This window comes from Phyllobates terribilis, unplaced genomic scaffold (assembly GCF_046119375.1).
Source record: "Phyllobates terribilis strain yellow unplaced genomic scaffold, ASM4611937v1 Scaffold_7__3_contigs__length_470593459, whole genome shotgun sequence".
NCBI lineage: Eukaryota > Metazoa > Chordata > Amphibia > Anura > Dendrobatidae > Phyllobates > Phyllobates terribilis.
Genome location: NW_027362767.1, coordinates 146,362,836 through 146,378,176, shown reverse-complemented (window position 1 = coordinate 146,378,176; position 15,341 = coordinate 146,362,836). Strand labels below are relative to the sequence as shown.

The following is a 15,341-nucleotide window of genomic DNA, read 5'->3' as shown; positions in this document are numbered from 1 at the left end:
ATAAATAATTATATACAGGAGATGCCCAGGTTATACCAGCTGTATGTATATAATTATATACAGGAGATGTCCAGGTTATACCAGCCGTACATATATAATTATACACAGGAGATTCCCAGGTTATACGAGCTGCATGTATATAATTATATACAGGATGATGCCCAGGTTATAACAGCTGTACATATATAATTTATATACAAGAGATGCCCAGGTTATACCAGCTGTACATATATAATTATATACAGGAGATGCCCAGGTTATACCAGCTGTACATATATAATTATATACAGGAGATGCCCATGTTATACCTGCTGTACATATATAATTATATACAGGAGATGCCCAGGTTATACCAGCAGTGCATATATAATTATATACAGGAGGTGTCCAGGTTAAATCAGCTGTACATATATTATTATATACAGGAGATACCCAGGTTATACCAGCTGTACATATATAATTATACACAGGAGATGCCCAGGTTATACCAGCTGTATATATATAATTATATACAGGAGATGCCCAGGTTATACCAGCAGTACATATATAATTATATACAGGAGATGGCCAGGTTATACCAGCTGTACATATATAATTATATACAGGAGATGCCCAGGTTATACCAGCTGTACATACATAATTATATACAGAAGATGCCCAGGTTATACCAGCTGTACATATATAATTATATACAGGAGATGGCCAGGTTATACCAGCTGTACATACATAATTATATACAGGACAATGCCCAGGTTATACCAGCTATACATATATAATGATATACAGAAGATGCCCAGGTTATAGCAGCTGTACATATATAATTATATACAGGACGATGCCCATGTTATACCATCTGTACATATATAATTATATGCAGAAGATGCCCAGGTTATACCAGCTGTACATACAGGTGCATCTCACTAATTTAGAATATCATCAAAAAGTTAATTTATTTCAGTTCTTCGATAAAAAAGTGAAACTCCTATATTATATAGAGTCATTACACACAGAGGGATCTATTATATAGAGTCATTACACACAGAGTGATCTATTATATAGAGTCATTACACACAGAGGGATCTATTATATAGAGTCATTACACACAGAGGGATCTATTATATAGAGTCATTACACACAGAGGGATCTATTATATAGAGTCATTACACACAGAGGGATCTATTATATAGAGTCATTACACACAGAGGGATCTATTATATAGAGTCATTACAAACAGAGGGATCTATTTCAAGTGTTTATTTCTGTTAATATTGATGATTATGGCTTACAGCCAATGAAAACACAAAAGTCATTATCTCAGTAAATTAGAATACTTTATAACAACAGCTTGAAAAGTGTTTTTAAAATCTGAAATGTTGTCCTAGTGAAATATATGTTCAGTAAATGCCCTCAATACTTGGTCGGGCTCCTTTTGCATCAATTACTGCATCAATGCGGCAATGTGGCATGGAGGCGATCAGCCTGTGGCTGCTGAGGTGTTATGGAAGCCCAGGTGGCTTTGATAGCAGCCTTCAGCTCGACAGCATTGTTGGGTCTGGTGTCTCTCATCTTCCTCTTGACAATACCCCATAGATTCTCTATAATAGATTCTCTATGGGGTTAAGGTCAGGCGAGTTTGCTGCCAATCAAGCACAGTGATACTGTTGTGTGTAAACCAGGTATTGGTACTTTTGGCCGTGTGGACAGGGGCCAAGTCCTACTGGAGAATGACATTCCCATCTCCAAAAAGCTTGTCGGCAGAGGGAAGCATGAAGTGCTCTAAGGCTATGTGCCCACAATGCTAAAATGAAGCAGAAAATTTCTGCAGCATTTCTGCATCTCCCTGGCAGAAAAAACGCATGCAGATTTTGCATGCGTTTTTCCTGCAGAATACATGCGGAATACATGCGGATTCACATGCGTATCCACATGCGTTAACGCATGTGTTTCCGCATGCGGACTGACAAGCACTTTCCAGGCGATAGCATCACTTGGAAAATGCTTGACAACAAGGTCACACTATATAAATCCATGCAACCGGCATGGATTTATACAGTGTGACCGTAAAAATAAAAAAATAAAGCTATACTTACCGATCCCCCGCCGCGTGTGCTGTCGCGCTACTTCCGAGTTGCCGGCATCTCGCGAGACAGCCTGCGGTCACATGACCGTGACGTCATCTCAGGTCCTGGAAGGAGAAGTGCTGCCGGCAAGCAGTGAGAAGCCGCCAGACAGGTGAACATAAACTTTATTTTTTATTTTATTCTTTTTTTTACAGGTACAATGGTACCCAGGTCTGGATGAGAGTCTCCTCTCCTCCAGAACTGGGTACCATCCGCACATAGAGACGCATAAAATCCGCTTGTACAAATGTACAGACGCGGATATTATGCGTCTCAATGCAAATCAATGGCGGAGCTTCCGCTGCGCTTCCGCAAAATTAATGAACATGCTGCGGATTTATAAGCGCTGCAGAAACGCTGCGGAAAAATCCGCAGCATGTGCATTGACATTGCGGAATGCCATTGGGGACCATGGGGTGCGGATTACCATGCGTTTTTTATGCGTTTCCGCTGCGGAAATTCCGCAGCGGAAACGCATGAAAAACGCATCGTGTGCACGCAGCCTTACATTTCCTGGTAGATGGCTGCGCTGACTTTGGTCTTGATAACACACAGTGGACCTACACCAGCAGATGACATGGCTCCCCAAACCATCACTGATTGTGGACACTTCACACTAGACCTCCAGCAGCTTGGATTGTGGCCTCTCCACTCTTCCTCCAAACTCTGGGACCTTGATTTCCAAATGAAAATTGGAACTCTGGGACCTTGTGGAGTGAGTCAACGACTGCTTTCTGGACTTCTGTCAAGTCAGCAGTCTTCCCTATGATTGTGGAGCCTACTGAAACAGACTAAGGGACCTTTTTAAACGCTTAGGAAGCCTTTGCAGGTGTTTTTTGCTAATTATTTTAATTTACTGAGATAATGACTTTTGTGTTTTCATTGGCTGTAAGCCATAATCATCAACATTAACAGAAATAAACACGTGAAATAGATCACTGTGTGTAATGACTCTATATAATAGATCACTCTGTTTGTAATGACGCTATATAATATAGGAGTTTCACTTTTTGTATTGAAGAACTGAAATAATTAAACTTTTTATGATATTCTAGTTTAGTGAGATGCACCTGTATATAATGATATACAGAAGATGCCCAGGTTATTCCAGCTGTTATTTATTATTTATTTAACGGCTATCAAGTTGATTTAGAGCCATGGTGACTTGATGGATGAATGATCTGTAAGAAGATCGATCTCGTACAAGCCTAGATAGGTCCACCAGCGTCTTCTCCACCAGTATCTTGATTGTATCAAGCCATTGGGTTGCTGTTTTTTTTTTTTGCCTTGTTCCTTCTATTCTTCCGACCATGGTCTCCTTCTCCAGTGATTGCTCTCTTTATGTAATGTGTCTAAAATAGGCAAGTTGTAGCTTGATGATCCTTGTGTGGCATGTTTGGCTTGATTTGTTCCAAAATTTGTTTGTTCTTCTTGCCATCCATGGTATTGATAACATTCTTTTCTAGGACCACATTTTGAAGGCGTTGATTCTTCTTCTATCTTGTTTCTTTATTGTCCAGGTTTCGCATCCGTATGTTACCACAGAAAAGACCAAACTATGTATGAGCCGTGTGTTCGTTGCCAGCGAAATGTCCCTCGATTTGAAGACCTTGTTCAGTGACTTCATTGCTGATTTGCCCACAGCTATTCTCCTATTGACTTCCGGTGTCATCGCTGCATCTTGAGTGATCATAGATCTGAGTAGGTTGAAGTCCTTTACAACTTCCAGCTCTTCGCCGTCCATCTCAAATATGTCCCGGTCGTACCTGGCAGTAGTCAATATCTTTGTCTTATTTATGTTGAGTAGCAGTCCCATGTTCGAGCTTTCCATCTTGACACTTAATAAGTCCTTCGTTCCATCTATGCTTTTTATTATCAATGTTGTATCGTCTGCGTATTTAAAATTGCTGATGATTCGTCTACAATTCTGATTCCTCCTTCTTTTTCAGCAAGTCCAGCCTTCCTGAAAATAGCTTCTGCATATAAACTGAAGAGAAATGTTGACAGGGTGCATCCTTGTCTGATGCCTCGCTCTACTTTGAACCATGCCATGTCGCCGTGTTCCGCTCGAACTGTTGCTTCTTGGTCAATGTAAAGGTTCCTAATGAGGCTGATCAGATGGTTCGGCACACCCATATCCTTCATGGTATTCCAAAGATTTTGGTGATCAACACAGTCAAAGGCTTTGCTGTAGTCAATGAATCAAAAATAGAAGTCCTTGTATTCTTTGGCCTTTTCCATTATCCATCTAATGTTAGCAATCACATCTCTTGTTCCTCTGCCTTTTCTGACACCTGCTTGTTCCTCTGAAAGCTCTTTGTCAAAGTAAAACTGTAACAGTGTTTGTAGGATCTACAGTAATATTTTGCTGACAAGAGGTATGAGGACAATAGTCCAATAGTTTTCACAGTTGGTAGCATCTCCCTTCTTTGGAATATGAATAAACACGGATCTCGTCCAATCCTTGGACCATTTACCAGTTGATCATATCTGTTGGCACAGGCGTGTGATGACATCAACTGCTGCTTCAGAAAACTTTATTAGCTCTATTGGAATATTGTCACATCCAGGCGCTTTGATTTGACAGAAGAATTATCTCAGCAACGACTTTCTCTTCCAGGATGTTTGGCTCCCTATCATTTCTAGTCTCAGTTTCATCCTGTATCAGTGAGTTGTTCTTGTAGAGGTGTTCTGTGTATTCTTTCCATCTTTCCTTGATCTATTCTGTTTGTTAGTTTGTTCCCTTTGGCGTCTTTCAATATTCCCACTCTTGGTTGAAACTTTCATTGCATATCTTTGATCTTTAGGTATGTCTTCCTGGTCTTGCCCCTCATATGTTCTATCTCTGTACATATAATTTAGTAATAAAGTTCTTTGTCTGTTCTAATGGCTCTTTTTAGTCTTTTACTGATGTTGTCTGCGTTCTGCTTGTTACCTTTTGCTTTTGCCATTCATGTTTCTTCGATGATCTTTAGGGTCTCTTCTGTTAACCATGCCTGCGGGGGTCTCTTCTGCCTCTTGTTTATTGTCTTACTAGCTTATTCAGTAATAATACTCTTTATGTGTGTCCATAATTCTTCAGGCTTTCTGTCATCCATGTCCAGTGATGTAACTCGGTTGTGCAGACTGTTACAAAAAACTTCAAATATAGTGGTCAAATCGAAGATGGAAACGGCCTGTTGTCTAGTCCGTTGGTGCAGCTTGACTCTTGACTTTTTGCTGTTAAAAGTTCATGATCAGTTCCACAGTCAGCTCCTGGACTTGTTTTCACGATAATGATTGATGACCTCTATTTTTGAAGAACACATATGTAGTCAATCTGATTCTTATAAGCCCCATTCGGTGATGTCTATGTGCAGAGTCTCCGTTTGTGATTTTGGAAGAAGGTGTTCATGATGGACAGTTGATTTGTCGTACAAAAGTCAATGAATCTTCCTCCAGCCTCGTTCCGTTCACCAAGTCCAACATTTCCAACAATGGTTCCTTGTTTGTCATGGCCCACTTTAGCATGTAAGTCTCCCATGATAATGAGTAAGTCTTAATTTTGCCATATTGACTATTTCCTTTTCAACTTGATTGTAGAGTAGTTCAACGTCCTCCTCCTCAGCATCTGTTGTTGGTGAGTAGACTTGTATAACTGTGACATGGCTTGGTGCACTTTGTAGTCGTATTGAGATGACTCTATCACTGACTGCATTGTACTTCAGGACAGTGCCGGCCAATATTCGGTTGAGAATAAAAGCTACACTGTTTCTTCTTCGGTTATCGTTACCAGAATAGTAGACCCAATGTTCGTTTGACTGGAAATGTCCGTACTGAGTCCATCTTAATTGGCTAATTCTGAGTAAGTCAAGTCCTGTTCTGTCCATTTCGGCTTTGACGATGTCGAGTTTGCCTTGGTTCATGGTTCGTACATTCCAAGTTCCGAACTTTATAATAGGTTTGCAGCTTTTGATCTTTACTATGACCAAGCGACATCAGAACCAAGACATCCTTGCGGCCTTGATCCTGGCGCGTCATGAGCATCGATCATACTCAGGTCGACCATCAGCTCTTCCCCAGTAGCTTGTTGTTGCGTGCCTTCCAACCTAGGGGCGCATCTTCCAGCACTTTATCAAATTCCATTAGTTGTACTCTCCATCAAGTTTTCTTGACATAATATAGAAGTAGATTGCCAGACTTTTCTTCTGCACAGAGATGTGGCACTTGTGAAGGAGCCAAACTGAATCAGCGTTGTATGTTGTCAATACAAACCGCCTCAACGCGCAACATCTTGCTGCTGACGCTGGCGATGGGCAGTATGGTTAGTCTGGCGCCACAGTTGAAACCTGTCCATACCAGCTGCACATACTGTATATAATTATATACAGAAGATGTACATATATAGTTATACACAGAAGATGTCCAGGTTATACCAGCTGTACTTATATAATTATATATAGAAGATACCCAGGTTATACCAGCTGTACATATATAATTTTATTCAGAAGATGCCCAGGTTATACCGGCTGTATATATATAATTATATACAGAAGATACCCAGGGTATACCAGCTGTACATATATAATTATATACAGAATATACCCAGGTTATACCAGCTGAACATGTATAATCATATACAGAAGATGCCTAGATTATATCACCTGTACATATATATAATTATATAGAGAAGATGCCCAGGTTATACCGGCTGTACATATATAATTATGTACAAGAGATGCTCAGGTTATGCTGCATGTACATGTATATATATATATATATATATATATATATATATATATATATATATATATATACACACAAAAATACCCAGGTTATTCCAGCTGTACATATATAATTATATATTGAAGTAAGTGATGTTGAGCTGGATTACCATGGACAACCTTCCAGCATGTAAATCTCTGTTTTTGGGAAGGAGGCAGCTATGGAGAAAGTCAACATGCCAGGAACCCCTTCAATTTTGAAGACATCTTTGGGGTTTAGCTTTGACATCCTAAAGGTGTAATGTTGGGAAAACCATGAATCACATGTTTGGTCACTAGGGGTTAGTAGAACAGGGGTCCGTGTTCTAAAGGAGTTTTTACGGAGCAGTGGTCAAGAAGTGTTGGTACATGTGTACAGAATATAATATATAATCCTAAAATGTAAGCAGATCCCACCAAATCTGCCTTATCAGGTCGCTTCTGATGAAAGCGACCCTGATATTCGTCTGTGTGCTGACTTGTCTGGCTGCCCATATCCCCCCTGTCCTGCTTCTGGCAGTAGACACTTGAGGACTGATAGTATATTAGGAGACCGATCTCATGTAGACATATATAGACAGTGGTTACAAGAGGAGGGGGTTCAAGTGACGAATGTCCAGACTGGCAAGCCTGTTAGGATAGGATGTCCCTCCCGAGTTCTTGACCTCCTCCTATCCAGCCCCCTCATCCTCATTTATGGACTGGGTGTCAGATTTTCCCTTTGCTTTTCAGCCTGTGCACACTGGGATAGCCTCCACCACTTGTTCCCAGACTCTCGCCTCCATCTCAACCAGCTCAAGGAGCTGTCCCCAAAACCCCTAAAGTAAGAGTGGAGCCACCTCACCAAGAAGCCAGAGGAGTTACCTGTCCTTCCGAAACTATTCCTGCAAGGGGCTGGAGAAGGGGTTTTGGTACAATCCTCCTACCCCACATTGACTTTAAACTGGGACCGTAACCTGTTGATTTGGAACGTGCGAGAGGATGAAGGGGCTGTGGCTGGCTTTGGCAGCTCTGTGCCTCGCCTTGGTCAACCTGGGTGCCCGGGCCGAGGACGGACTAGACTTCCCAGAGTATGACGGAGAGGACAGAGTCATCCACATCAGCTTGAAAAACTATAAGGCCGCCCTAAAGAAGTACGAAGTCTTGGCCTTGCTATACCATGAACCTATTGAGGATGACAAAGCGTCCCAAAGACAGTTTGAGATGGAGGAGCTGATACTGGAGGTACAAAGAGACCCAGAAAGATACTTATTATTTATGTCATGGCTTCATGTAACCAAAATGTACATAAAAAATCCCCCAAAATCTAACTTATGGTACCCTTTAGTGGATCAAAACCCCACCCTTGAGCCACTAAAAGGCATAATAACTTATCTGAAGCCTTTAGCCTAATGGCTATTTTCTCCCTATGACATTCATTTATTCTTTTGCTTAGCCTTAGTGGTATCGTTCTTACAGTTTCATCCACGTCTTTATTGGTTAAGTACAGGCAGTTGCATCACTTAATGATATCGTCGCTTTGTGTCAATAAATATGCAAATGCATGCTAATTTTTGGGCAAACAGTATCACATTTTGGCAAAATATATTCTATTTTTGATTGTCACATCACCTTCTAAGCGGTTTATAGATATCGAAGAGGCATATCTGACACATTTGAGGTCTCCTCGCGGTAAGATGTGGAAACTCTGCTGAGATGACAGACGTGACTGGTCAGTATTCCGGGCTCAGCAATAGCTTAAATGACACATGCCACACATCCCTAGAGCTGCCAGCTGGGCAGATTTTCAGAATATCCCTAAATTAGGTCAGCATCTCTGTCTCACTGGTTTTTATAACCCCACACTCATAGCTGGAGTGGGTATTTTGTGCCTAAATCTGCCTTATTTCTATCTCATATAACTATATGTGCTATAGGACACAAATAATCGGGCCTTTAAATTACATACTTAAAGGGAATGCACAGACTATATTATATAATGTTTCATAGCTCATCTTGTCTATTATAAGAATGTTCTCCCATTTCTTGCACAGAATTTCTTCAAATGGTTTTGTACATTTTTTTATTGCTTGCAATACCATGCCTTACCATTTCTATCTGTCATAGACATCAATGCAATAGCGCCCTCCCTCCCCCATATGTAATTTATTTGATATTTGAAATGAAATCTCTTCAGGAATGAAAGGACCTTTTATTAATCATGAGTATTATGGCCCCTTATAGTCTCCAAAGTATAAAAAGGGTTGGATGAGCCTCGATGGGGTTGTGAGTCTTTGATGGGGTTAAGTCTTTGATGGTGACCTTTATCTTGGCTCCACTTTCTTTATCTATGTATTCATCAGAGGATCAGCAAAGATACAGAATGGGTGTTTTGAAAGACAAAGACCCTCCTAGACGTGGGTGGTTCCTTAAAGGGCCAATCCAGAAAAAAAACATGGCTGTTTTCCTCTAGAAACAGTGACATAACTCTTTTGTCCGTTTTGTCGATTTTGTCCGTTATTTCAGCTCAGCTCCATTAAAATGACTGAAACTGAGCTGCAATAATTCCTACAACCTGAGGACAGGAGTGGCGCTGTTGCAAGATGAAGGCAGCCATGTTTTTTCCAAGTCGAGACAACTTTAAGAACATAGAGCACAGTCAGATAGGTCAGATGATGATGCCCCCCTGAAATCAATCCCGATTGCCCGTTACCAATTTTGGCCGCATCGTCAGCCTAATTGGTTATATTAGATCTTCCTGTGGGCAGATGGAATGAGCCGCCAGTTTCTATCCCCAGGGACAGCATCAATTATAGGTCTAGAGCTGCTGTTCTTGTTCCCTCGATTGTCTCAATCAGAGGACAGTTTGGTTGAGAAAGACTAAATTGGAAGTCCCATGGGTCAATAGACCCATGCAATGTTTTGAAAGTTTTTAGCAACCAATCTGAGTAATAAGTACCCAAAATATCCCAAATTCTGATCTCCGCATGGCCAATAAACAGCACGGCTGTGGCCTGCATCTGAGCTAATAGTGGTAGTCCAGGAGGTCTCATCTTACTGCAGACCTCACCCATCTGACGTAAGGATGATATACAGTATCTCACACCTATACTGGACACATATATGATGGAGGATGGATAGATAGATGAAGATAGATAGATAATAGATAGATAATAGATAGATAATAGATAGATGATAGATAGATAGATAATAGATAGATAATAGATAGATGATAGATAGATAATAGATAATAGATAGATAATAGATAGATGATAGATGAAGATAGATAGATAATAGATAGATAATAGATAGATAATAGATAGATGATAGATAGATAGATAATAGATAGATAATAGATAGATGATAGATAATAGATAGATAATAGATAGATGATAGATAGATAATAGATAATAGATGGATAGATAATAGATAGATGATAGATAATAGATGATAGATAATAGATAGATAATAGATAGATATAAGATAGATAACAGAGAGATGATAGATAGATAGATAGATAATAGATAGATAGATAGACAATAGATAGATATATAGAGGGATAGATAGATGATAGATAATAGATAGATAGATAATAGATAGATGATAGATATATAGATAGATGATAGATAATAGATAGATAATATATAGATTATAGATAATAGATAAATAATAGATAGATAATAGATAGATGATAGATAGATAGATAATAAATAGATAGATAATAGATAGATAATAGATAGATAATAGATAGATAATAGATAACAGATAGATGATATATAGATTATAGATAATAGATAGATAGATAAATAGATAGATGATAGATAGATAGATAGATGGATAATAGATAGATAATAGATAGATTATGGATAATAGATAGATAATAGATAGATAATAGATAGATGATAGGTAATAGATAGATAATAGATAGATAATAGATAAATGATAGGTAATAGATAGATAATAGATAGATAATAGATAAATGATAGATAGAAGAAGAAATAAGGGCAGCGCTCCAAGGATTTAAAGTGGCGGTGGTGTATTGCCCCATCATGTCAGGAGAACGCTTCGCTCCATATGAGGAGGTTTTCCAGCCATGTAGTGTTATACCATAGACATATAGATAGTTAGCGTTGTGACTCTGTGCTCCACATATTTTTGAACAATGTAACTTCCTGAAGGCCGAGAATGGCGCGGATATTATGAAATCAATGTAATGGCGGGGCGAGTCATTATAACTCTAAATGAATTGCACATGAGACAGTTTTGATTAGTTAATATGGAATATGACTATATGAGGACTATGATTTTTTTATATATGATGAATTGAACACAATAACATATATGGATTTTGCACTGTGCACTTTATCTTAATGTATTATTGAATCCTATGAATTTCTATGTTAATCATTGTGTAGTTGGAGCACCTCTTTATATCTATGGTATAGTTCCTCATATGGAATGAAGCGTTGTCCTGACATGATGGGGCAATACACCACCTCCACATTGAACCCTCGGGGTGCTGCCCTTACTTTTCTTGGACCTGTTTGTAGGGTTGGTGTTGCCTGTGAGGCTTTGCACCCACCTGTGATTTTTTACTATATTGCTAGAGCTGCACCTATATTTTGCCATTAGATAGATGATAGATATATAGATGATAGCTATTTCTAGATGAGGCGGTTACACAATATATTCTCTTGGTTTTCCGCCTGGTACGGTGATAGTGTTTGCTCTCGGGTACAGGTCGGTGACCGGCACATTATAGGGCGGTGTGTGCCGGGTTGGGCAGGGTTCACACTGGCACAGATGGATGCGTTGGTGTTCCTAGCCGAGCCATTCATTGTTCTCGATGTTATGTCACCGTGTACTATAGAGACCCTAACGCTGATGATGGGAGTAGTAGTGTATCTGATGTAGGTGGCGTTCTCCTTTACAGTACGGTGTTTCTATATTTACTGTATGGCGGCTTTGCTGCGTCTATGGCTCCAGGTCCCGTACCTTTATAAGGAATGCTGTCTGGTTCTGGGCACAGCGTCTTCGCTGACTCCAGTAATAAAAAAATAAAACCCTCCCAGTGCTCCCAGTGCATTGGAGGAGAGCAGCCGCTGTGGCCAAGAATGGGCCAGCCCGGGGCAGATGGACTGGAACGGGAGATGTGATGAGTGGCGCTGGCTGGCATACCACCCCCCGGCGCTGCTTAGGTTACAGGCTGAAGTGCACATTCAGGGGATTCGCAGCACAGCTCCATATGGTCGTCTCTCGCAGGCTTACAGGGACGAGAGCTGCTCCGCACCCGCCGGGTCAAAAATAGACTCTTTATAAGGTTTGCCCGTTCCCTGGACACCTCAACAGCACCCAAAATACTCCGGACACAAGCACCAATGTGGCCTTATCAAGCCCTAACACCCTGCCCCTAATGGCCGGTGACCCACACACAGAACCTGTCCTACCTGAAGTGGCTGATAACAGAGAAAACAGCTTGTATTGAGCTGTCCTGCAGTCAGCCTCTATCAGAGAGTAATAGATTATATTTACTTCCCCTACAGCCAGACTGAAGCCTTACTTCCCAACCTGAATCAGCTGATAACAGGGAGCAATAGATCCCAGCATTTACCTGTTCTAAAGTGATCCTTTCCCCAGCTTGGCTGATAACAGAGAGCAATAGGTTGTTGTTATTATTATCATTATTATTATTGCAACCAATCACAGCACAGATTTCATTGTCTTAAAGGGGATCTCTCACTAGATTTCACAATGCAAACTGAGTATATTACTACAGGGATCTCTTAGACCTGATGGAACTGGTGTATTTACTTTGAAAATCTAATCTCAGAATTGCTGAATAATTCTTCTAGAAAGTTTAAATCAGTCCTGCTTAATTGCTCTTGAGTTCCCTTCCTCCCTGCTGTAGAATCTCCACCCATCAATCCTGATTGACAGCTCCTCAATGTCCTTCCTCCCTGCTGTAGAATCTCCACCCATCAATCCTGATTGACAGCTCCTCAATGCCCTTCCTCCCTGCTGTGGAATCTCCGCCCATCAATCCAGATTGACAGCTCCTCAATGCCCTTCCTCCCTGCTGTGGAATCTCCGCCCATCAATCCTGATTGACAGCTCCTCAATGTCCTTCCTCCCTGCTGAAGAATCTCCACCCATCAATCCTGATTGACAGCTCCTCAATGTCCTTCCTCCCTGCTGTAGAATCTCCACCCATCAATCCTGATTGACAGCTCCTTCATCCCTGCAGTTGAATCTCTACCCATCAATCCTGACAGCTCCTCTATGCCCCTCCTCCCTGCCGTTTAATCTCTCCCCATCAATCCTGACAGTTTCTTAATGCCCCTCCTCCCTGCTGTTTAATGTCCCCCCATCAATCCTGACAGCTCCTCAGTGCTCCACCTCCATGCAGCTATTGAAACTCCACCCATCTAGTCTGATTGACAGCTCCTCAGTGTCCCTACTCCCTGCTGATGCAGACATATTACACCTTTCAGTACAAGCTACAGCTGTCAGATTGGGTGGTCTGAGACTGAATAGCTTTCAGTACGGCTGGGCGGGGAGAGACTGAATACACTCGGACTCATGCACTCTCTCAGGTGGACTCATAGTCGTTTCAGACTGGGAAAAGAGTCCAAGACAAAGAGTCTAAAGCAGAAAGGAGTCCAGACATAAAAAGGAGTCCAGTGCAGTCAGTAGTCCAAGACAAAGAGGACTCCAGAACAGCGAGGAGTCTAGGGCATAGAGGAGTCCTAGATAGAAAGTTTCAAGCAGCGAAGAGTCCAGGGTAGAGAAGAAACCCAAGCGGAGGAGTCCCAAAAGTGGAGTCTAAGTCAGATCGGACTTCTGAGCATAAAGGAGTCCAGATATGGAGTACTTTGAGACAGAGAGCAGTCCCAAAAAGAGAAGAGTTCAATGGAGAGGGGTCAACAGCACAAAGTAGATAAGTAAAGAAAGGAGTCCCAGAGAGAGTAATTCTAGACCTGGAGGAGTCCCAGACATGGAAAAGTCCTGATCAGACAGAATAGAGAGGGAGTCCTAGTCAAAGAGGACATTGCATTTAAGTGTCCTTTTAAATTAGAATAATCCCACCAGGGTGCCAATGTAGCAAGTAAATTGGTGACGTGGGTTTCTGTACAAATGGTAACGCTAGTTACCATTATTATGGCCAGCACATCCCCATTTTACATAGGAATGTGCTGCTGACAATCTAATGTTATTTGTAGTTTGATCACTGGTTGTGTTTACACGAGACAATGAATGATTGGGGTGATCAGGGACGAATGCACGCACAGATGATCATTAGGGCTCGCACAAAGGCTCTTAGGACAATTATGTAACACGTAGATGACCACTTTCTCCAGTACTACTCACTATCTGGGACTTTTAGTACTTTTTCCATCCCCAGACTCCTCTTATCCTAGTACTTTTCTCATCCCCAGACTCCTCTTATCCTAGTACTTTTCTCATTCCTTGACTCCTCTTATCATAGTACTTTTCTCATTCCATGACTCCTCTTATCCTAGTACTTTTCTCATCCCCAGACTCCTCTTATCCTAGTACTTTTCTCATTCCTTGACTCCTCTTATCATAGTACTTTTCTCATCCCCACACTCCTCTTATCCTAGTACTTTTCTCATTCCTTGACTCCTCTTATCCTAGTACTTTTCTTATTCCATGACTCCACCTATCATCCAGGGACTCCACCTATCATCCTAGGGCTCCGCCTATCATCCCGGAACTCCACCTAACTTCCCGGAACTCCATCTAACATTCCAGGACTCGACCTATCATCTCGGGACTCCACCTATCATCCCAGGACTCCTCCTATCATCCCGGGACTCTTAGCAGAGACATCTTTTAGCCACGAATTCTTGTAGAATGAGGATATCTATAATTTCTGAATTTTTCTTAGCTTGGGACTCCTTATAGTTCCAGATCGTCTTCAGTTAGGACACCTTTTGGCTTGTTATTTTCTCTGCACATGGGCCTTAACTCTATCTTGGACACCTCTTTCTCTGGAGTTCTTAGTTTCCAAACCTTAGGGAGACTCTTCTTAGCCTTGGACTCCACTTAGAGAAGGAAACCAGTTAGACTGGTTCTCCTCTCTACCTGTGACCTTTTGTAGCCCATGTCACCTCTCCACCAAGTGCTGTTCTCTACTTTTCTACAGGACTCCTCTATTGTCCTTAGTTTGGGACTTCTTCCAGCATGACTCCTTTTAGACTGAGTCACCTCTAAGTCCCATACTCCTCTTTACTTGGAACACCTCTTATCTCATATCTCCTCCCCACCCAGGACTTCTCTGTACATGAGGAACTTCTTAGTCTGTGTATATACCGAACTTTTGGTCTTTATGGTATTTATTTTATAAGTCAAAAATGGGCTTCTCAGTGTTAGGCCGCACGACCACGCCCAACCCAAGAAGTGGAAACTCAACACAAGTTCATCACTCTCCTTCCAGTTCCTTGTAAGAGGAAATGTAACCTTTGGGTTGAACCTATTG

At 41.2% G+C, this 15,341-nt stretch overlaps 1 protein-coding gene and 1 long non-coding RNA gene across 2 annotated transcripts in view; one reads left to right on the top strand and one right to left on the bottom strand.

The window, feature by feature from the left end:
- LOC141154018 (uncharacterized) overlaps positions 1-15,341 on the bottom strand; it is a 223,861-nt gene that overhangs the window by 153,004 nt on the left and 55,516 nt on the right. The window lies entirely within an intron of this gene.
- The window catches only part of CASQ1 (calsequestrin 1), a 112,348-nt gene continuing 104,549 nt past the window's right edge, over positions 7,543-15,341 (top strand). The window contains exon 1 of the mRNA XM_073639401.1: positions 7,543-8,086. Coding sequence (XP_073495502.1) covers positions 7,844-8,086 — 243 coding nt within the window. The 5' untranslated portion in view covers positions 7,543-7,843. The remainder of the gene's footprint in view (positions 8,087-15,341) is intronic.